The sequence below is a fragment of the Dendropsophus ebraccatus genome, chromosome 5, assembly GCF_027789765.1.
Source record: "Dendropsophus ebraccatus isolate aDenEbr1 chromosome 5, aDenEbr1.pat, whole genome shotgun sequence".
Classification (NCBI taxonomy): Eukaryota; Metazoa; Chordata; class Amphibia; order Anura; family Hylidae; genus Dendropsophus; species Dendropsophus ebraccatus.
The window spans coordinates 107,726,416-107,749,159 of NC_091458.1; the positions used below are offsets into that span (position 1 = coordinate 107,726,416).

Genomic DNA, 22,744 nt, shown 5'->3' on the forward strand with positions numbered 1-22,744 from the left:
TACAGGCCATCAGATACAATAAAAGTTATACATGTTATATATCGTTTTAATCGTAATGACTTGAGCAACATATATAACAACTAAGTTTTTCCATAGGACACATGGCGTAAAAATGAAGCCCCCCCAAAGAAAAATAATTGCTTTTTTTTTTCAATTTCACTGCGCATATAATTTTTTTCTGGTTTCGCAGCATATTTTATGGAAAAATTCAGCTCGTCATTGAGAAGTACAATTAGTGACGCAAAAAATAAGGGCTCATGTGGGTCTGTAGGTGTAAAATGCAAGTGCTATGGCCTTTTAAGCACATGGAGGAAAAAACGAAAACGCAAAAACGAAAGTTAGCACGGTCCTTAAAGGGTTAATCTGTACTTTTTATTTGTACCTTGTTAGTGTATTTGCGACTTTATGATCAAATTTTGCGTTATGTGACCTAAAATGTGCAATTTCGCACTTTGGCATGTTTTTGCATTAACATGGTTTATCTTGTGAGACCAGGAATGTGATATTTTAATATTTCAGAAACACTATGTTTATTTATTTATTTTTTAAATGGGAAAGGGGGGGAGGGGTGAATGAAACATTTTTTTTTTTCAACTTTTTCTACCCAGCCCCTCTAGAAAACATGAGTAATACCATGATTGCTCATAGAGATCAATGCAATACCTACAGTATGTATTGCATTAATTGATGTTATTGGGGCTCTGTTGCTCCAGGCTGCTGAAGGCAGTTCAAGCCCCCCCCCCGGACTACCCATGGAGGTTTTTTAACACCATTTAAATGCAGTGTCAGTTTTTACAGCAGCATTTAAATAGTTAAATACCTGTCACGAACAATTCCGTTCCATCCAGATATGAGCTGCAGTACCTGGCTGCTATCAGCAGCGGAAACGGTACAGAACGGGGTAAATAAATCATGACAAATCAGATGAAACAGGAGACCACGCCTCCTCTCTACCTTGCTGTGCCCACCCTTCAATCAATCAATTTTACGCAAAAAAAAAAAAGTCTGTTGTAATGATTTCCAGAAGCCATTATAAATTAAAGGCCATTATTTTACCTAAAAAGACATTGTGGGAACATAGCCTAAAGCCGAAAGCCTTATCCGGTGTTTGTAAACTTTTGCTATATGGTTGGGGTCATATGAAAAAATAATGGAGTCTCCGGTTTCCCCTTCTGACTGCAGCCTCCTCTCAGTGATTCAGATCCAGTCAGTCATTGGTAAGAGGAAAGTATAGGCTCTTTATTATTTCTTATACGACAGCAGCAATGAAGTTTTCTAACACAAAACAACCCCTGTAACCCGTCCTGGGTTAGCATCTCTAGCATTTCTCGTTTGTCCACTTTAAAAAAAAAAAAAAAAAAAAAATATATATATATATATATATATATATATATATATATATATATATATATATATATATATATATATATATATATATATATATATATATATATATATATACATACACCATGTAACGTAGAGATCATACAGAATCAGCCCCTAGGGGGCAGTGTCCTTCAGTGATGAATGCAGCCACCCATAGTCACGGCCCAGCTGCTCCCATCACACACACGGCCTCTTACCCTACACAGCACTTCCTTATATGGAGGTCGTCAGAGACCGGAAGTGGCTGAGTGGTGTCACCGAGAATTGCTTCCCCCGGCCGTGGCCCGTGTGTGATCGCTCCCTGATAGACCCAGGTAACGTGTCGCTCGGACTCTCTGTGCTGACCCTCTGTATATCGCGTTTCTTACGCTGTATTCCTCCTCTCTATAGGAAGAAAGAGCCCCCGGCCAGTTCGGGATTCGCCGCCAGCATGCAGGTTAGTGCTGTGCCTGTATTACATGTGTAGTACGGGCAGTGTACACGGTGGGGTCTCCGTGCGGTACCGACCAGTCAGGTTAATGAGGACTGCGCCCCTCCTGGTTCTCTTCTTGCGTTTCTCAGCGGCTCACGGGGTGGCCATCCTCCGGTGTAGGCTTAGTACATGTTCACACGGGGGATACGCTGCAGATTGTCTGGTTGGCATGTAACTGTGTGAATGGGATCTATTGACATCCTGTGTATAAATTGTGCAAACAGACATAATTTTACCTATAGTTGCCCCTAGCAACCAATCAGATTCCACCTTTCATTTTTCAAAGAATCTGTGAGGAATGAAAAGTGGAATCTGGTTGCTAGGGGCAACTGAGCCCGTTCTACTTTACGCTAGTTTAATAAATGTCCCCTATAGTATATATAGTATGTAGTTTACAATCCCACAGCATTACAAATGCTTGGAGGAAAGGCCTAAATGTTGTGGGTCTGCAGCAAGATTCTCAACGCCAGCAAAAAAAAAATTAAAAAAAAAAAGTCAAATTAACTGGTGTCAGAAAGTGCTAGAGATTTGTAATTTAATTCTATTAAAAATCCTCCTGTCTTCCAGTACTTATCAGCTGCTGTATGTCCCACACATCTTTGTCTATGACATACAGCAGCTGATGAGTACTGGAAGATTTGAGATCTTTTAATAGAGTAAATTACAAATTTCTGGCACAAGTTTATTTGAAAAAAATGTTTTACTTGCGTCTCCTTTTAACCTAAACCTGCTGCAGTAAATCTGTAGACTTCGGCCTCATTCACTACTGCATCAGGGGCTTCTTTTCTTTTGGGGTCTCTGCTGCAGTTTCTTTTCGAAGCCAAAAAAGTTGCTGGCCGATTTGCTGAGTGATAGACGCCAGTGTACCCCAAGGGATGCCATTAGCTGGCTCTGTTGAGTTTTTGGTGTCCATTCATATAGCAGGATGTTACTGGACAAGAAATGCTACTTGCAACAGCTGCTGTCCAATGGCCATAATGAGCTCTATGTAGTCTTATGGGCTGCAGCTGTCACTCAATGGTTAAAGCAAAACTCCCCTCCCCCCCAAACTGTTACTGTTCGGTAACCTTCCTCAGACCCTGCCTGGTCCCAGTGTCTGTCTCTTGGTGCTGTTATTTGTGGGGGGGAAAAATCTTCTATTCTGTTAGCAATAGGTCAAGGGGGGGGGGGCTTGAGGATCCGTGCCTAATGGTGCGTTTACACAGGCAGATTTATCTGACAGATTTTGGAAGCCAAAGCCAGGAATGGATTTGAAAACAGTAGAAATCCCAGTCTTTCCTTAATGACCTGTTTTCTCTTTATAGTCTGTTCCTGGCTTTGGCTTCCTAAATCTGTATGTGTAACGGCACCCTTAGGCTTGCTGAAGATGAAACTCCAGGTGTACCTACAAAGAAGGAAGATGGGAAAGAAGAAGAAAGAGGCGCTGCAGGCCTAGGGCACGGCTACTCTAGACCCCACCTCTTTGACCCTGTGCTGCCAGAGTAAAAGATGTTTCTCCCCCCCCCCCCAAATAAAACAGTACCAGGAGACAGACAGACCCTGTACCACCAGGTACATCCTCTTTAACCTGAACCCACAGATCGAACGGCGCCAGCACGGGGAAGCCGGTGCCGCAGTCTGTTTTCCGGACCAAGGCCCGGTTCCCGTGCACGGCGCCATTCTATGCACCGGAACCGGACGGTGCTTAAGCACTGGAGGTAGGCCAGCCCGCCCCCAGTGGGAGGGAATTTCCTCCCCTGTATGACGTGGCTCCCGTAGAATGAACGGAGCCGCGTCATACAGGCGAGGGAATTCCCTCCCACTGGGGGCGGGCTGGCCTCCAGTGCTTGAGCACCGATCGGTTCCGGTGCATAGAACGGCGCCGTGCACGGGAACTGGGCCTTGGTCCGGAAAACAGACCGCGGCACCGGCTTCCCCGTGCTGGCGCCGTTCGATCCGTGGGTTCAGGTTAAAGAGGATGTACCTCATGGTACATCCTCTTTAATGATGCATTTATTTTAGCTTTCTCAGTTGTAATTTCTATTGACTTACAATGGAGAGACATCCACACATTTGTGACCACCTTCTCACTGCAGTTAGTCCTTTCCTGTATGTAGCCAGCTTGGTTGGTTTGTAGAATGTGGGCCAAAGAAAATTGACTGACTCTAAATCCATATCCTATTTGATATGATTGGAAGATGTAGCTTAACAAAGACCACATCATTTCAGGACCCTAATGCAGATACAGAATGGAATGACATCTTGCGCAGAAAAGGCATCCTTCCTCCCAAAGAGACACCGAAAGAGGATGAAGTGGACGAAGCAGAGATCCTTAAGCAGCAATCAGTTGGTAAGTATGTTATATAAAAACTGTAGGTAGTGGTTTTAACCTTTTTATGCCCATTCTTTTTCTTGTCTTTAAAAGTCCTGCTAACCTTCCTATTTAGCCCTTTCATCCCTTAGTCCTTTAGGGGTTTTTGGCCCTTTAAAAAATGTTGTATATCGCTTCCTTTATCTACAACATAATAAACAGGCCTTGTTCTTAGCTATCACTGGCCACTGCGCTGTTTAGGCTGTTTATTATGTTGTATATAAGGGCAGCAATATATAGAACTTTTGAAAGGGCCAAAGAACAAGTTGAAAACTAAATGCCCCCCTGGGCACTGGTGTTGCATTGATGGTGGTACTGCTCAACGCTGTGCCATTTAGGTTATGGACCTGCACGATTCAGGAAAGGTAAATTGATGTGTTGGCCCTTACAATTTGATCAAAATGTACACTAACTCCTAAAGATCGTTTACTTTTTGCTTTTTCTCCTTATAGAATTAAAGTAGAAATTTCAGCTTCTTTTTGATGACCAAAGTAAAAGCAAGGTGCGATAGAGCTTCTCACCCTGAATCAGGCTATATAACTCATTTCAATCCATTGCTGTGACACTGAGATGTAAGCTTTAGAAGTTTTATGCAAATTAGGAAATCAAGCCCACAGGGCATTCACCTGGGCTGCAAAAGCTCAGCAAAGTTTGAGTGACTGTTAATAGAGACGTGGATGAAAGTTGCTGGGCTTTTGCAGCCAAGGGAAGACCCTGTGCTGTTTCTAAAATAATTCATCTAAAGCTTATATCCCTACGCTGGAGTAATGGATTGAAGTGAGAGTTATATTTCCTGACTCTATGCCTATTGTGCTTTGCCTTCACGTTAGTCAGAAAAAGCTTAGCACTTTGCAATAAGTTCTTTCGGAAAGAACCACATTTTCAATACAGGTTCCCTGGCCATGTTACATCACGATAATGTAGTCATGTGACTTATCTACATGATATTGATCTTCTCTTTCTCTGCCCTGTCTACATACATAGACATATGTTGTAGTATAAAATTTCTGGTTCGCTTGTAATGTTAACCCCTTCAGGACCGGGCTAATTTTCGTTTTTGCGGTTTCGTTTTTTCCTCATGTTTAAAAGGCTATAGCGCTTGTTCCTCAACTCAGTACAATTACAAGGATATGTAATTTATATAACTTTTATTTCATCTGACTGCTTTTAAAAAATTAAAACATTTAAAAAAACTATTTAAAATTGCATTATTCCCAGCCTTATAACGCTTTTATCCTTTGGTCTATTGCGCCGTGATGTGTTCTTTCTATCGGTACCTTGATTGCGCATATGCAACTTTTTGATCACTTTTTTTTATTTTTTTATTTTTCTGGATTTGATGTGACAAAAAAATGCGCAAATTTGCACTTTGGCGGATTTTTGTGCTTACGTCGTTTACCACGCCGTTTACCATGCGAGATCAGGAATGTGATAGTTTAATAGTTCGGGCGATTACGCACGCGACTATACCAAATATGTTTGTTTGTTTTTATTTTTATTTATAAAATGGGAAAATTGGGAAACTTTTATTAGTGAAGGGCATTTTTTATTAATAAACCCTTTTTTTTTAACCTTATACTTAAACTTTTGGTCCCCCTGGGGGACTTTCAGCATTACTGCAGTGACCTCCCATAGAGATCACTGCAGTATACTTAAAGGGGTTATCCAGCGCTACAAAAACATGGTCACTTTCCCCCTACTGTTGTTTCCAGTTTGGGTGGGGTTTTGAAACGCAGTTCCATTGAAGTAAATGGAGCTTCATTGCAAACTGCACCTGAACTGGAGACAACAGTAGGGGGAAAAGTGGCCATGTTTTTGTAGCGCTGGATTACCCCTTTGATACAGCAGTGATTGATCAGATCATTGCTGTATTACTCTGGTCTGCAGTAGACCAGATGAATCGATTGCCGAGCCGGGATCAGCATCAGTGCAACGCTGAGCCCCGGCCGACTCAGTAGACTCCAGGGAATGGGGCGCAGCATACATTTAAATGCAGCTTTCAGTTTTGACAGCTGCATTTAAATGCATCATTAGAAGGTGTGGCGATCGGACTGCGCCCGCTAATAGCCACGGTCCCAGGCTACACAATAGCCCCCTTGCCACATCAGGACGTAAATGTACTGACTGATGCGGGAAGGGGTTAAGATTGAGAATTTCTGATTTGTGAACATTTGCAGTCTTTTCAAAACTGTTCCAACAAAAATGGAAGCATAGAGTAAACCAAAATGTCTTGATATGCTGAAGCAATAAAATTTATCTTGACTGAAACTAAGGGGCCTAGGCCAAGCCCTAAGAACCCCTCAGCATTATCCTTCCTGCATTATCGACACACTTAGCACAATGCAGTCAGAAAGTCATAAAACCTAGATCCATCTATCAGACTGCTAGATAGAGAGTCATCACTCCACTGAAAATGTTTCTGCTGCTCCAGAGTCCAGTGGGGGCACACGTTAAACCACTTCTTGACACACTGGGCTTGTCTGCCGCTGTTTAAATCCATGCTCCTGGCACAGTATTTGTGTTCACTTTAATGCCAGGTGAGGTTTGGAGTTAAAGTGCACCTTTCATGAGGGTTGCTGCTGGATTTGCGGTGAATTCCATGCATCCGGTGGAATTTCGGTTCTCCATGGCTATAAACCACCGACTGCATTGAATTCACCTCTGATCAGGCAAGGGTGATGAGTCAGCAGAGTGGTGACATTTATGCACTCTGACTTTACGTGGTCTTCACTTCATGGCTGGAGCTGCTGCTGTTCCTAAGTGCTTCCATTGTTTAGTAATACTATTCGCAAACTGACTTGTTGCAGCAGTGGAATCCTACTACACAGTAATTCAGTGAGCTCTTTAGAACAACCTGTTCTCAAATGTTTGCCTGAATCGCTGTGTAGCCCCAGCCTAAAGGTCCTGTTGCACAAACAGATATCTGACAGATTTTTAAAGCAAAAGTCTTTCCTTTTTATGACCTGTTCTCTGCTTATTGTCTGGTCCTGGCTGTGGCTTCAAAAAACTGTCAGATATCTGTGAATGTAAAAGGACCCTAAGGCAGACTGCATTTATACATCTGTAGCAATGAGACTCCATGATTAAGAGGTGTGTCCCAATACTTTTGCCCGTATAGTGTTTGTTAGTTGGGACCTGCTTGATCTAGAGTGAGTCTTTTTAGATTTAGGGTATAAACCCACACACCGTATACACAGCGTATTTACTGCTGCGATACGCAGCAAAAACGCAACAAAAACGCAGCAGATTAGATCTAAATAACTGAACTCAGCATTAAATCTTCACCATCAAACTGCTGCGTATTTGCTGCGTATTTGTTGCGTATTTGTTGCGTATTTGCTGCGTATACGGTGTGTGGGTTTGTACCCTTAAGGAGTATTCTTTTCTTATTTAAATATCTCCAAGATATGTAACTTATTAATATAGTGTTATCCAGGAAATACAACCAGGAGGTACAGAATTAAGGCTCCCAAAACATATTTCAGAACTGGGGCAGATGTGTAAGCAATGCTATATGCTTCTCTGGGGTGTGGTATGGCGGGGGCGGGGGGGGGGGTTCTATTGCGCCTAGGAGCGTGAATGTCCCCATAAATTCTACAGTGTGTTTAATATTAACCCCTTTAAATCATTTGGATATTTTTCTGTTTTAGTCAAAACATATGAGGACATGACACTTGAGGAACTTGATGAGAATGAGGATGAATTTAGTGAGGAAGATGAGAGAGCCATAGAACTATACAGGTAAGTGTATTAGGAGCGTGCTGCCGGAGCCGCACTCTCCATAGTGTGCACTGACAGGGTTTTCTGGTGAAAGGAAAGAGGAGCTGTGATTGGTTGCTGTGGGCAGGTTGCACCAGTTTAAATTTTACACTCTTTGATAAATCTCCCCCCTACGTGTATACACTCCGGCCGGTATTCCTTAGAAGCCAGCCCTAGATAAGTGCCGTAGAAATCACTGCCGTTGTTACAACGGCCGTGATTACTATGGTACTTACGTAGTGTTAACATGGCCTATTGCTGGATGGATATCAGTAAAATCTTTCAGAACATACCTTTTGTTGCCTGTGGCAAGAAGGCATGGCCTTCTAATAAACAATTGCAACTTGCCTCTGCCGTGCCATAGCAACGCAAGATTGACAATTCTGGAACCCTGCCGGGCTCCAGGATATCCTGCACAGTCAATGTCACAACCTGGTTGATGGACTGGTCAGTCAGCCAGTGACTGGTGTGGGACACCACTGCAGTCACTGATTAGCTGAGTGGGCTGTCCATCAGCCGGGACTGCCATTTTTCCCCTGAATTGTGGTGTCATCAGAACTCGGGGAATGGGGGAAGGTGCCTTCTGGCAGGGGTTCCAGAGCATATGAACCGGCATGGGAGAGGTAAGTAATGATTGTTTATTATGTTCCTCCTTACCCCTGCCGGCTGTGAATTTTTTTTTTAAAATGCCGGACTTCTCCCAACATGATTGTGCTGCTATGGTTCCCAGCTGCACAGTAAAGATCTACAGTGCAGCTCCCCAAGCATACCAGCCGCTACTGCAGTGGTAGTTTTATATTGAGGAAAAAGGTTTATTATCCGCAGTTGCAGGAGTATAATGCCAGGAGGTGTTTGAAGACTTTGAAGGTATATAATACACTGTATTTTTTAATGATTTCACTAATTACTATTTTCAGGGATTGGTCTTTTCTGTCTGCACATAGTTATGATGAGCAGTGGGTAGGAAAGAAAGCTTAAGGGGGCGGGTATGCGAACTAACCAATCAGGGAGAAGCACTTTATGATGGAAAATGTAGTCTCCTGGCCAGCACCATCTTGGATATAGAATGGCTTTTAGAAAAACTTGTTACTCAGGAACGATGGCAGCTAGAAAGATGGGAGGCGGCTCAAATTACTCAAGGGGCTTGGTGAGTAACACCAGCTAGATTTGGGAGCACTTCACTTTTTAGCTCTTGGGTGGAATACCCCTTCAATTCAGTCTACATACAGGGAAATGCCTATCTAGGGATTGGAGTAGTAGCACAGGTGAAATGTGGGCAGATGGCACTGTTGTACCAAGTGCACCGTAGCCTCTTGTTCTTTTAATTGTTGGTAAATAGAGATGAGCGAACCTTGAGCATGCTCGAGTCGATCCAAACCCGAACATTCAGCATTTGATTAGCAGTGGCTGCTGAAGTTGGATAAAGCCCTAAGGCTATGTGGAAATCATGAATATAGTCATTGGCTGTATCCATGTTTTCCAGACAACCTTAGAGCTTTATCCAAGTTCAGCAGCCCCTGCTAATCAAATACCGAACGTTCGGGTTCGGATCGACTCGAACCCGAACCCGGTTCGCTCATCTCTATTGGTAAACCTCACAATTACAGTGCTGTGGCCTAATTTATTGATATGCCATAACATTATCAAATAAAAATGCAGTTTTAACATTTGAGCAGGAAAGTAGTTCTGTGTGCAGCAATCTGTAGCAAGCTCTGTATGTTGCAGATCTGCAACAGAGTTCTCACAATGCGCAGGTTTGTCTGCTGAATTCATACATCTGAACATTTGCTACATCTTTAAGTTTAATAAGCTTTGTAATTTGATGTCCTAAACCATATTTATTCATGCCTTTTATATTACAGACAGCAGAGGTTGGCTCAGTGGCAAGCAGCCCAAATAAAGAATAAATTTGGGGAGGTGTTGGAGATCTCTGGACAAGACTATGTGCAAGAAGTGACAAAAGCCAGTAAAGGGCTGTGGGTGGTCTTGCATCTTTACAAACAAGGGTAAGTATTTATAGCTCCGGCTCCATTCTCCTCAGTGGGCGTAGTGTCACCTGAGGCAGAGTTCAGAGACCAAATGTCTGAGGTTTTTATTTAACAAATGATGGCATTTTTGTTCAAGGAACGGGGATGTTGTCCACACCACTGCAGGATAATTTTCGCATAAATAGAAAAAAAAATCTAATCTGTAATATAGTTGTGCCGCTCCAGGGTCCTGTTCATTGCCCCCAGTTGTCCCCTTCTGCAGGAAACCAGGTACATCACTACCTGCCTCCTGCAGCAGCAACGTCATGGCCCGGCTAAGCGATTGCCTGTTTAGCCAGTCAGTGACTGGGGTGGGAAAATGATAGGCTGGGTGGGCAATTGCTCAGCTATGGTCATGACATTGCAGCTAGGGCAGTTTCAGGACCCTAGACCAGCGCTACAGAGGCACAGGGATGGGTGAGGTTTTTTTTTTTTCTCATCCACCCTTGCCTGACATTTTTTTTACAGTTTGTGGGATTTCTCCTTTAATCTTGTAGCAAAGTCTCTTGTGGTCAGCTCATCCATCCTTTCTCCCTGTCTGGTGCTCTGAAAGACCTGTAACATAGGTAGTATACGAAAATCCAAGAAGAGATCAAGCACCAAGAGCGAAGGTAACGTATACTGAATCTTTATTGCAAAACCACCACTATAACAGGAACTGTAACTACAGTTACAGTTCCTGTTTTTGTGATAGTTTTGCAATTAAGGTTTGGTATAAATTACCTCCCCTTTTGGTGCTGGATCACTTCTTGGATTTTCATAGTTAATATTTTTGTGTGCCAAAAGAACCACAAAAATGCAGTTATTTAGTATTTGTTCTTGCCAGTATATAAAGAGCTAAATCCAAAAATAATCATACTAATGTTAAGGGCAAAGTAATTATTAAAAAAAATAATAATCTCCAGTTTTCAAAGCAAAGCAAAATTCTGTCTGCTGCAATACAGCAAGGTAAAAATGAAAAAGAAAAAAGAATCTATTTTGGCTTGAATGGGCTTGGTCATGATGGGTACGTTCACACGTACTGTATTGCAGCGGATTTCACATTACAAGTCACTCGCATTAAAAGCTGCTGAAAATCTGATTGCGATTCCAGTGCGTGAATGGTGTTCAAAAATAATTATTAGATGGCCAGGGCTAAAAATACTTAATGTCCCTCATAGGCCCCGCAGCAGATATCATTCGGCTCCTTCTGGACCCCTGATGTTTATCTCTTCTGCCGCCTTCTGAGACAAAAGATCAGAGCAAGAACTGACTGCAGCAGTGTCTTATTTTGGTCAGTGATTGGCTGAGGGGGAGGTCCTGCTCTGATCACTTTTCTTAGAACCAGACAGAAGAGAAAAGCATTGGGAGACAGAAATGAGCTGGACCAAGCAAGGTAGGTAAGTTCAACAGCCCCAGCAATACAGTAATTATTTTTGAACTCTGAAATACCCTTTAAGCGGCTAAAATCTTTTCTTTTGCCAGGGATAAGAAGAAGAGATAAGAAAACATTTTCACCGGACACATACTATTTAAAGAAAGTAACTATTTGTTTAAAATGGCAAAGATTGTTCCATTAGCCCCTTTAATTTAAAAGTGCTATCAAGGAACTGAAAAAACACAGCTACTTTCTTACAAAAACAGCACCACGCCTGTTGTGAGGTATTATAATTTGGCTCTATTCACTTCGGTGGAACTAAGCTGCAAAACCTCACCCAATCTGGTGCTGTTTCTGGTAAAAAGCTGCCATGTTTTTCTAATTCTGGATAACCCCTTTAAGTAAGAAGCTAGTTACTTTTATTCAAAAGCATGTGTTCTGTGAAAATATTTTATGGTACTTCTCACTCTACTTCAGAGTGCCAGCTGGTTAGCCAAGCCCTGTACAATTCTGAGGATAAAAAATCCCAGCCCTGTACTATGACACTGAACTAAGATTATTTCTTTGTCAGACTGCAATCACACAGCAGTTTTTGGAAAGCTGACACTGCGGTTTTTGAGCCAAAGCCAGAAGTGCATCCCACAGGAATTAGAAATAAAAGTCCTTTCGTTATAATCCACTCTGAGGGTATGTGCGCACTGAGTAATGCTGACGGAAACTTAGTCACGGAATTCTCTGCTCGTGGACTGCAGTGGGCGCATGTCTTCGCCCGTGTCATAGACTCCATTCTATGCCCGTGCATAGGATGGAGTCTTCTGCAACAGAGTTTCTGTCAGGAATACTCAGTGTGCACATGCCCTTAGATTTGACTCAACTGTAGTGGCAGTATTAAAAAAAAAAAAAAAACAGCTCTGTGTGACGGCAGCCTCCTACTTCTGGGGAGAGCATTCATAGTAAACTAAAATGGGGACTTAGTTCTTGTAGTCCTTTTTTTATGTGTTTTAGCTTTATGCCTCATACAATAATTGCCTAGTTGTGAGACCTATTTATTCAACTACCTCAGAACAGAATATGAAAATGCAAATTTAAAGATAAAAAAAGTCTTGTCCTGTACTGGGGCGGGGGAGGGGGTTTGCATACTTGCTATAGTAGAAAGTAGGAGGAGCATAATCAGTTAGTTTTGTATGATTACTGTATAAATTCCTACAGCTAGCTAGCCATTGTGGCATACTCCTTTGTGGATAAATTCTTCTACAATGCAGCTGTTAGCAATCTGCAGCATAACTTCTATAAATGCGGTGTTCCTATTGTTCCCCAGTGAATGTTCTGTCTTTTTGTTTTCCAGAATTCCTCTTTGCACATTAATAAACCAACACTTAGCTGTTCTTGCAAGAAAGTTTAAAGATGTGAAATTTGTGAAATCCATTTCGACAACCTGTATACCAAACTATCCGGACAAGAACCTGCCTACTATCTTTGTTTATCTTGATGGGGAAATTCGTGCTCAGTTTATAGGCCCACTAGTGTTTGGTGGCATGAAACTAACACAGGATGGTAAGTGAACCGTCTTCCATGACTCAAGGACTTAAACACTAATTCTTCCTTTTATATTTAAAGCGAATGTATCACTTTCCTAACTGAAATTTTTATTTTTTATACTACCTGACCGGTGAGTAGATCCCTGTGGCGAGGTCTATTTTTTTTAAACCACTGCCCAGCTCCTGCTATCTGCGCTGATATCTTGATCTGCAGTTCAACCTGTTCTATGCACTGAAGGCGGGCCCAACCCCCCCCCCCAAGTGAACCGATATCTCCTCCCCTGGATGTCCATTACAATATAGTCTGGCCACGTCACAGAGGGGAGGGCATATCGGTCCACTGGGGTGTTGGGCCCACCTTCAGTGCATAGAGTTGGCCGTACTGCAGATAAAAATTGATGCAGATGGTGGGTGGTGCAGCAGAGCTGTCTTAGTGATGGGTGGTGCAGCAGAGCTGTCTTAGTGATGGGTGGTGCAGCAGAGCTGTCTTAGTGATGGGTGGTGCAGCAGAGCTGTCTTAGTGATGGGTGGTGCAGCAGAGCTGTCTTAGTGATGGGTGGTGCAGCAGAGCTGTCTTAGTGATGGGTGGTGCAGCAGAGCTGTCTTAGTGATGGGTGGTGCAGCAGAGCTGTCTTAGTGATGGGTGGTGCAGCAGAGCTGTCTTAGTGATGGGTGGTGCAGCAGAGCTGTCTTAGTGATGGGTGGTGCAGCAGAGCTGTCTTAGTGATGGGTGGTGCAGCAGAGCTGTCTTAGTGATGGGTGGTGCAGCAGAGCTGTCTTAGTGATGGGTGGTGCAGCAGAGCTGTCTTAGTGATGGGTGGTGCAGCAGAGCTGTCTTAGTGATGGGTGGTGCAGCAGAGCTGTCTTAGTGATGGGTGGTGCAGCAGAGCTGTCTTAGTGATGGGTGGTGCAGCAGAGCTGTCTTAGTGATGGGTGGTGCAGCAGAGCTGTCTTAGTGATGGGTGGTGCAGCAGAGCTGTCTTAGTGATGGGTGGTGCAGCAGAGCGGTCTTAGTGATGGGTGGTGCAGCAGAGCGGTCTTAGTGATGGGTGGTGCAGCAGAGCTGTCTTAGTGATGGGTGGTGCAGCAGAGCTGTCTTAGTGGTGGGTGGTGCAGCAGAGCTGTCTTAGTGATGGGTGGTGCAGCAGAGCTGTCTTAGTGATGGGTGGTGCAGCAGAGCTGTCTTAGTGATGGGTGGTGCAGCAGAGCTGTCTTAGTGGTGGGTGGTGCAGCAGAGCTGTCTTAGTGGTGGGTGGTGCAGCAGAGCTGTCTTAGTGGTGGGTGGTGCAGCAGAGCTGTCTTAGTGGTGGGTGGTGCAGCAGAGCTGTCTCAGTGGTGGGTGGTGCAGCAGAGCTGTCTCAGTGGTGGGTGGTGCAGCAGAGCTGTCTCAGTGGTGGGTGGTGCAGCAGAGCTGTCTCAGTGGTGGGTGGTGCAGCAGAGCTGTCTCAGTGGTGGGTGGTGCAGCAGAGCTGTCTCAGTGGTGGGTGGTGCAGCAGAGCTGTCTCAGTGGTGGGTGGTGCAGCAGAGCTGTCTCAGTGGTGGGTGGTGCAGCAGAGCTGTCTCAGTGGTGGGTGGTGCAGCAGAGCTGTCTCAGTGGTGGGTGGTGCAGCAGAGCTGTCTCAGTGGTGGGTGGTGCAGCAGAGCTGTCTCAGTGGTGGGTGGTGCAGCAGAGCTGTCTCAGTGGTGGGTGGTGCAGCAGAGCTGTCTCAGTGGTGGGTGGTGCAGCAGAGCTGTCTCAGTGGTGGGTGGTGCAGCAGAGCTGTCTCAGTGGTGGGTGGTGCAGCAGAGCTGTCTCAGTGGTGGGTGGTGCAGCAGAGCTGTCTCAGTGGTGGGTGGTGCAGCAGAGCTGTCTCAGTGGTGGGTGGTGCAGCAGAGCTGTCTCAGTGGTGGGTGGTGCAGCAGAGCTGTCTCAGTGGTGGGTGGTGCAGCAGAGCTGTCTCAGTGGTGGGTGGTGCAGCAGAGCTGTCTCAGTGGTGGGTGGTGCAGCAGAGCTGTCTCAGTGGTGGGTGGTGCAGCAGAGCTGTCTTAGTGATCAGGCTATTTGGAAGAGCAGAATTGTATTAATGATGACTAGTGACTATATTTCTACCCCTGTGTTTTTTTTTTTGTTTTTTTTTTTATACTTTACGAAGTATCGAACCGGTATTGAGTATGGAAATAAAAAAGTTAGTATCGGTATCGAACTCAAAATTTTGGTATCGTGACTACACTACACTGACCAGATAGTAGTATAAAAAAATTTCAGTAAGTGAAGAGGTATCTTCGCTTTAAAATCTGTGAGTTACTGATATTGTTTTTAGCCAATTGTCAGATGACTGCAAGGTTACATTGTTGCAAGTGACTGACAGGTTTTATAATATAGGCAATTTTTATGTTAATTCTCAATTTATTAATCTTTTTCAACAGTTTTAACACAGATACATAGTCCACATGGCATAGGCAATACAAATCAAGAAATAAGCAAGAGAATAATTTTTATAATAAAGGTGATTTATAGCACCTCTGTAAAGATACTTAATTGACATTCAGACTGCTTCTATGGCAGCTGTACATATTTTCCTTTCCCAAAAAATTCTAAATACCCATTGCTATGCTGAATCCATACACATTTACTGTGTACAGGTGCAGCATAGCTCCACTCTCTTTCCCCGCTCCTGATCCTCGCTAGCGCCAAATAGCTCTAGTACATGACGTACCTGTTGCCATAGGTGAAGAGCATCTAATGTGAAAGACAGGAAAAGCCATTTAGTGCTAAAGGGCACTGGGAAAAGTCATACACGCAATGCTGAGTACGAGCAGCAGCAGGTAAAAGCAGAGCCATGCCTGCACTGCAGACATCACTGTTCCTGATCCACTGTGGTACCCGCAACAGCTGTTTGTGCAGTGCAGCCATAGCCCTACTAGTCTCTTCTGTTTCCTGTTCTCTGTATAGCTACGGGGAATAGCAGAGCTTTGGGTGTGTCTATTCCCAGTGCTATAGAGGACCAGGAAAAATCTTTTCTGCAGTGGAGACATGGCTCTGCTATTCCTGACTGCTGCAGCATTAAATAGGTATTAAGTGGTATTACACCCAAATTCATTAATGAAGCATTCCAAAGTACTCATCAAGCTGCCTCTGCGCTGTTCTGGCGTTTTATCTAGGGATGGTCCGAACCTGCCGAGGTTCGGGTTCGTACGAACCCGAACGCTCGGCAGCAGATTCCCGCTGTCTGCCCGCTCCGTGGAGTGGGCTGATACAGCGGGAGGAACGCCTGGAAAACTGGGATACAGCCTATGGCTATGGCTGTATCCCAGTTTTCCAGGCGGTCCGCCCGCTGCACGGAGCGGGCAGACAGCGAGAATCATTACCGAGGGTTCGGGTTCGTACGAACCCGAACCGAACTCGGTTCGGACCATCCCTAGTTTTATCCTTCGACTCACCCCCCTGTATAGGCAAAAAAGCTGTAGGCTGACTTCCACTCTATCTTGCTCCTGGTCAACCCCCCCCAATCGGAGACGTGGAGCAACGGTGGCAACTAGGAGAGCGGGAGCAGATAAAAAAGGAAGCTCAGTGGGGAGCCAGTGATGAAGACCTTTGGGGGGGGGGGGGGGGAGCTTTTATATTTAAACAGTGCTTTAACTCATCAATTTTCTTTCATTTAAAGCGACTCTGCCCCCCCCCCCCCAAACAGATTGTCCCTCGGATAGCTGCTTTTATTCCAAGATCTGTCCTAGGGTCCGCTCGGCAGGTGATGCAGTTATTGTCCTTAAAAACAACTTTTTAACTGGTAGCCCTGTGTCCAACGGCCGTGGCCTAGATTGTGTATGCATTAAGCTGGCACAACCTCTATGCAATGTTCAGACAGGAGAAAATTTTCTAGGGGCATTTCTTATGATGAAGAGGGTGGGGAGGAGGGACGGAGAGGGTGTGCCAGCCTAATGCATACACAATCTAGGCCACGCCGTTTTACACAGGGCTGCAAGTTAAAAACATGTTTTTTAGGACAATAACTGCATCACCTGCCGAACCGACCCCAGGACAGATGTTGGATTAAGAGCAGCTATCCAAAGGTACAAGTGGTTTAGGGGGGGTCAGATTGTGGGCACAGAGTCACTTTAAACACATAAATTTGAAGTTACGCTTTATTTTTCTCTAGCTAGGCTTTTCTGATGGGAAAGACTAGTATGTATATAAATTTATAAGTATGGGGATGTATTTACGGTATTTATTTTTTATTTCTTTGCTTAATGCTCTGGTTTCACTTTCTATAGATTTAGAATGGAAACTTTCAGAATCTGGAGCCATTAAGACAGACCTTGAGGAAAACCCTCGGCAACAAATTCAGGACCAGCTCATGTCTTCCATAAGGAGTTCTTTTGTTACAGCCAAAGATATTGATTCAGATGAGGATTAATTTATGCTTTTTTGTTTAACTTTTGTACAGTAATTTTAAAATATCACTGCCCCGATGTAATATCAGCTTTGTGGATCATATATGTGAATAGTTCAAACATGGTAAAAATAAAACTCCACAGAGATCAAATCCATCAAGAAATGATTTACTTTATACTAACACAGCAAAATTAAATCATCATAAATATCTCTTCTGGCAGACTCTATCAGCAAAGCACCAATCTAACAGATCTGGTTCATCCAGGGATTTATTCTGATTGCAGATTTGGAGTTTAAAAAAAAAAAAAAAAAAAAGTAGAGGCCAATTTTACAAATTCCCCTGGGTAATAGGCTGAACTGGATGTATTTGTATTTTTTTCATGCCTTACAAACTGTTACTTTATAAGCAATCAAATGATTGCCTATAATGGTCCCCTAGGGGGATTTAAAGGGGGTTATCCAGCGCTACAAAAACATGGCCACTTTGCTCCAGAGCCAGCTGCTCTCTTGTGTCCAGTTTGGAAGGGGTTTTGTAATTCCATTCCATTGAAGTGAATGGAGCTTAATTGCAAACCACACCTGAACTGGAGACAACAGTCGTGTTGTCTGTGGAAGAAAGTGAAGAAAGTGTTTTTGTGGCGCTGGATAACCCCTTTAACCCCTTAACGACATCGGGCGTAAACTTACGCCCTCACGCCCTGGTACTTAGCGCATCAGGGCGTAAATTTAAGCCCGATGTTTCCCCGATTGCTGCGTGTTCGCACACAGCGATCGGGGAAGATGGCCTGCTATAAATCATAGCAGGCCATCTTAGCTTCTCGGCAAGGGGGGGTGGTTAACACCCCCCGTGCTTACGATCGCCGCTATTGGCTGATCAATTCAGATCAGCGAATAGCGGCGATCGGAACCTTTCCGGCTCATCGATGACCCGGAAAAAAATGGCGGTCGGTGCTGTCCGAGGATGGCACCGACCGCCATTACTGTAAAAAGTAATGGTGGTCACGGTGCCACCGGAGGCGGATTCCATTGTCCATCCAAAGAATGAATACGTTGGACGGAGAGCGGAATCCGCCCGTGCATAGAATGAAGTCTATGACACGTGTGGAGACGTGTGCCTGCATCACTCCGCCGGCGGGTGCCAACTGCGGAATGCACGAAGGGTTATCTGTCGCGATTCCGCAGTGTGCACGTACCCTTAGAGTGTATGTAGGAAGGGACACCCGAATCCAGCCCCCAGATGCCCCCTCCCCCCCCATCCTCGGAACAAGTGGGAAGATCGTCCGGGAACTGATCTTCCCACTGCTGGATAAAGGTCACCACCTGTAAGGGGATAACTTTTATACCAGCACCCCCTCTTCCGGTCCCTCGCTGCCCTGTAGCTTGCGGCACGATCCGAACATATCAGAAGTAGTAATAGAGCCCTAATATTTAGCAGCCATGGAGCGGACCCAGCGCTTCTGGATATGAAGGACCCCGTATCGCACCAGGGCAACATTTTCCAGGTGACGTCCCCCACACTGGAAACAGGAGACCCCAGAAGAAGTGCAGAGTGTGGTGTAACAGGGGGATCAGGAAGGACACCATTTTCCAGTGTGACACCTGTCCTGATCCCCCCGGCCTCTGCATACTGGATCGCTCCAAGGCGTACCACACGTCACTAGGGTTCTACATTATCTAAATTCTGTCCCTTATTCCTATTTCAGGGGTCACGTTGATCCAGGGATTATTCTGATCGCCATTATGGAGTCGGGAAGGAATTTTTCCCCTGTGATGAGGCTACTGTCGTCTGCCTCTTGAGGGTTTTTTGCCTTCCTCTGGGTCAACACAGGTTGAATTTGATGGACACCTGTCATTTTCAACCTTATAAACTAATAATTGGCCTAATACCCCCAAATAAATTAGAATTGTCCCTTTTCCCCAGCTAAGTAGGTATGGCCGCCATTCCCATTAGAGGATGCCATGATGCAATTACAAAGCCTCTGTGCGGCCAGGACAGTAGAAACCCCCCACAAGTGATGCCATTCTGTAAACTACACCCGATAAGGAATCTAACAAGGGGGGCAGCGGGGATATGGCCCCCTGGTGACGGCCACATTTTGGACATGAAAATGAAAAAAATGGTATTTTTTATTTTCTCGGCACATGTTCTACGTAAGTGCCCGTCACCAGTGGGGTCCATATCCTCACTGCACCCCTTGTTAGATTCCTTATGGGGTGTAGTTTCCAGAATGGGGTCACTTGTGGGGGGTTTCTACTGTCCTGGCAGCACAGGAGCTTTGTAAATGCGACATGGCCTCCATCCTCCATTCCAGCCTCTAAATGGCGCTCTGTCCCTTTGGTGGCTTGCCCTGTGCCCATATGGCACATTATGCCCACATGTGGGGTATTTTGGTACTCAGGGGAAACTACCCTACACGTTTTGTGTTCATTTTCTTTTTACCCCTTGTGGAAATGGAAAAAATCAAGGCTAGACCAACATTTAGTGTAATTTTTGTAAAATTTTTACTCAATCATTAATCTTGTCATGATTTTTTCATTTTCACAAGGGGCTAAAAGATTAAAAAAAAACACTAAATGTGTAGCGCAATTTCCCCTGAGTACGGAAATACCCCACATGTGGACATAAAGCGCCATGCGGGTGCAGGGTAAGCCTCCGAAGGGAAGGAGCGCCATTTGGTTTTTGAAGGCTGGATTTGGATGTAATGGATTTCGAGGGGCCATGTTGCATTCAAAAGGCCCCTGTGTTGCCAAGACAGTTGAAACCCCCCACAAGTGACCCCATTATGGAAACCACACCCCTCAGGGAATGTAACAAGTGGTGTAGTGAGCATATGGACCCCACTGGTGACAGGCACAAATGTGGAACAATGTGGCGTGAAAATAAAATATTACATTTTTTACACTATAATGTTGGTTTAGCCTTGAATTTATCATTTTCACAAGGGGTTAAAAGAGGGAAAAAAAAACAAAATGTGTAGAGCAATTTCCCCCGAGTCCGTAAATACCCCACATGTGGACATAAAGCGCCATGTGGGCGCAGGGCAAGCCTCCGAAGGGAAGGAGCGCCATTTGGATTTTGGAGGTTGGATTTGGCTAGAATGGATGATGAGCGCCATGTCGCATTTACAGAGCCCTTGTGCTGCCAAAACACTGGAAACCCCCCACAAGTGACACCATTCTGGAAACTGCACCCCTCAGGGAATCTAACAAGGGGTGCAGTGAGGATATGGACCCCTTGATGACGGGCACATTTGTGCCATGAAAGTGAAAAAATGAAAATTTTCCCTTTTCATGTCACATTGTTCCACATTTGTGCCCGTCACCAGTGGGGTCCATATGCTCACTGCACCCCTTGTTAGATTCCTTGAGGGGTGTAGTTTCCAGAATGGGGTCACTTGTGGGGGGTTTCCAGTGTCTTGGCAGCACGAGGGCTCTGTAAATGCAACATGGCCCTTGAAATCCTTTCCAGTGTAATTCAGCTTCCAAAAGCCAATTGGCGCTCCTTCCCTTTGGAGGCTCGTTCTGCGCCCCCTTGGCACTTTATCGCTACATGTGGGGTATTTCCGTACTCGGGAGAAACTGCGCTACACATTTTGTGTCTTTTTTTTTTTCCTCTTATCACTTTAAGAAAATGAAAAATTGAAGGCTAGAACAACGTTTTAGTGTAAAAAATAAATTTTTCTTTTTTCACGCCATATTGTTCGGAAAATCTGTGAAGCACCTGTGGGGTCCAAATGCTCACCGCACCCTTTGTTACATTCCTTGAGGGGTGTAGTTTTCTAAATGGTGTCCCTTTAGGGGTGTTTTTTAGGTTTTGGCACCCCAGAGCCTCTGCCAACCTGAAGTGGTACAGTCAAAAATGACCAAATATAACGGAGCCATTGAAATTTACTAGGCGCTCCTTTATATCTGAGGCTTGTGGTTGGGTCAAATAGCGCAATAGGGCCACATATGGGGTATTTCTATAAACTGCAGAAACGGGGCAATAATTATTGGGGTGCATTTCTTCGGTAATAGGTTTATAATTATGAAAAATATTGGATTACATTAAAATCTCTGCACAGAAAATTAAAATTTTCAAATTTCTTACACACTTGGCTTTTATTTCTGTGACTCCACTAAAGGGTTAAAACACTTTCTGGATATGCTTTTGCAGAGTGTGGGGGGTGCAGTTTCTGAAATGGGGTGCTTTGTGGGGCTTTCTAACATACAGGCCCCTCAAATACACTTTAAACCTGAACAGGTCCCTAAAAATATCTGATTTTGAAATTTTACAGAAAATTTGGAAATTTGCTGCTAATGTTTTAAGCTTTCTATTGTCTAAAAAAAAAAGAAAGATCGTTTAATAAATGCCGACAACATAAAGTAGACATGTTGCTAATGCTATTTAATATATAATTTATGTGGTATAACCACTTTCTGTATAAGCAAAAAAGTTTTAAAGTTGGAAAAATGCATTTTTTCACATTATTTGGGGTTTTTTCATAAAGATTCGTTATGAGTATCGACTCCAATTTACCAGAAATGTAAAGTACAATATGTCACGAGAAAACAATCTCAGAATCAGACGGATAGGTAAAAGCATCCCGAAGTTATTAATGAATAAAGTGACACTGGTCATTTTCATAAAATTTGTCTCTGTCATTAAGGCCATTTCAGGCTCTGTCCTTAAGGGGTTAAAGCGAGTCTCGCTCATGGCTGGGTTTAGGCCGCAATACAAATGTCTGCACAGGAACAAGATGCCTATCCTGGCCCAGGAAAAGAAGACAACTGTCTGCTGCTGATGACCTCCTTGCTGTGACTGAATACATGGCTTTATGGTGTTTTCACACCATATCAGTTGCAATCTGTGAAAACAAAGCCAGGGATGGATTTGAAAAGAGGAGAAATCTCAGTCTTCCCTTTTATGACTTTTTCTCTATTTATAGTCTGTTCCTGGCTTTGGCTTCAATAATTGTAATGTAAAATCTGCCTGTGTAAACATACCCTTACACTCGCAGGAATATGAAGAAAATTAAATTGGAACCAACCTGTACATTTAAAGGCCGTATTACAGGTCAGAGCCCACTTCCCCCTTATTACCTGCTCACTGCTCGTGCTTACACACACACACACACACACACAAAATTATACACAATGAATGTGAAGGAAAGTGATTTTCTCACCACGTAGCTGCAATCTTCGGGTAATGAAACCCACTTGGCTCCAACACTACGGAGCAATATACTCACAGAGTCGGCTTGACTTCAGAATTCTTTATTTTATTTTTATTTTTTTACACACACCCACACCCAGCGAGAGGGGAGCAGTGGATGGGGCTGCCCATCGAAGTCAGAGACAGTCTGTTTCTTCCACTCCTACACTCCTACTACATGGAGCAACGCGCTGCAGCCCATTGCTGGCATGGTCAGGATTTTTCAACATGTTGAAAGACCACAATCAGCCAACATTATCGTTTGATGGAATAGGGCCTTTAGGGTCCT

The 22,744-nt window shown here is 44.2% G+C and overlaps 2 protein-coding genes across 2 annotated transcripts in view; both read left to right on the forward strand.

Moving 5' to 3' along the window:
* RPL31 (ribosomal protein L31) overlaps window positions 1-22,744 on the forward strand; it is a 384,238-nt gene that overhangs the window by 93,159 nt on the left and 268,335 nt on the right. The gene's annotated exons all lie outside the window — the stretch shown is intronic.
* On the forward strand, window positions 1,611-17,469 carry PDCL3 (phosducin like 3). Its single transcript, XM_069972420.1, has 7 exons — window positions 1,611-1,700; window positions 1,777-1,822; window positions 4,067-4,187; window positions 7,859-7,949; window positions 9,830-9,973; window positions 12,697-12,905; window positions 17,141-17,469. Exons 2-7 carry the CDS (start codon window positions 1,817-1,819, stop codon window positions 17,281-17,283), a joined length of 714 nt encoding a protein of 237 aa, XP_069828521.1. The 5' UTR covers window positions 1,611-1,700; window positions 1,777-1,816; the 3' UTR covers window positions 17,284-17,469.

What these genes read in the sequence shown, in the direction of transcription:
- PDCL3 (XM_069972420.1), top strand. An exon ending in CCTTAAGCAGCAATCAGTTG is followed by an intron (nt 4,188 to 7,858) that starts GTAAGTATGTTA and finishes TTTCTGTTTTAG; the next exon opens with TCAAAACATATGAGGACATG. An exon ending in AGAGCCATAGAACTATACAG is followed by an intron (nt 7,950 to 9,829) that starts GTAAGTGTATTA and finishes TTTATATTACAG; the next exon opens with ACAGCAGAGGTTGGCTCAGT.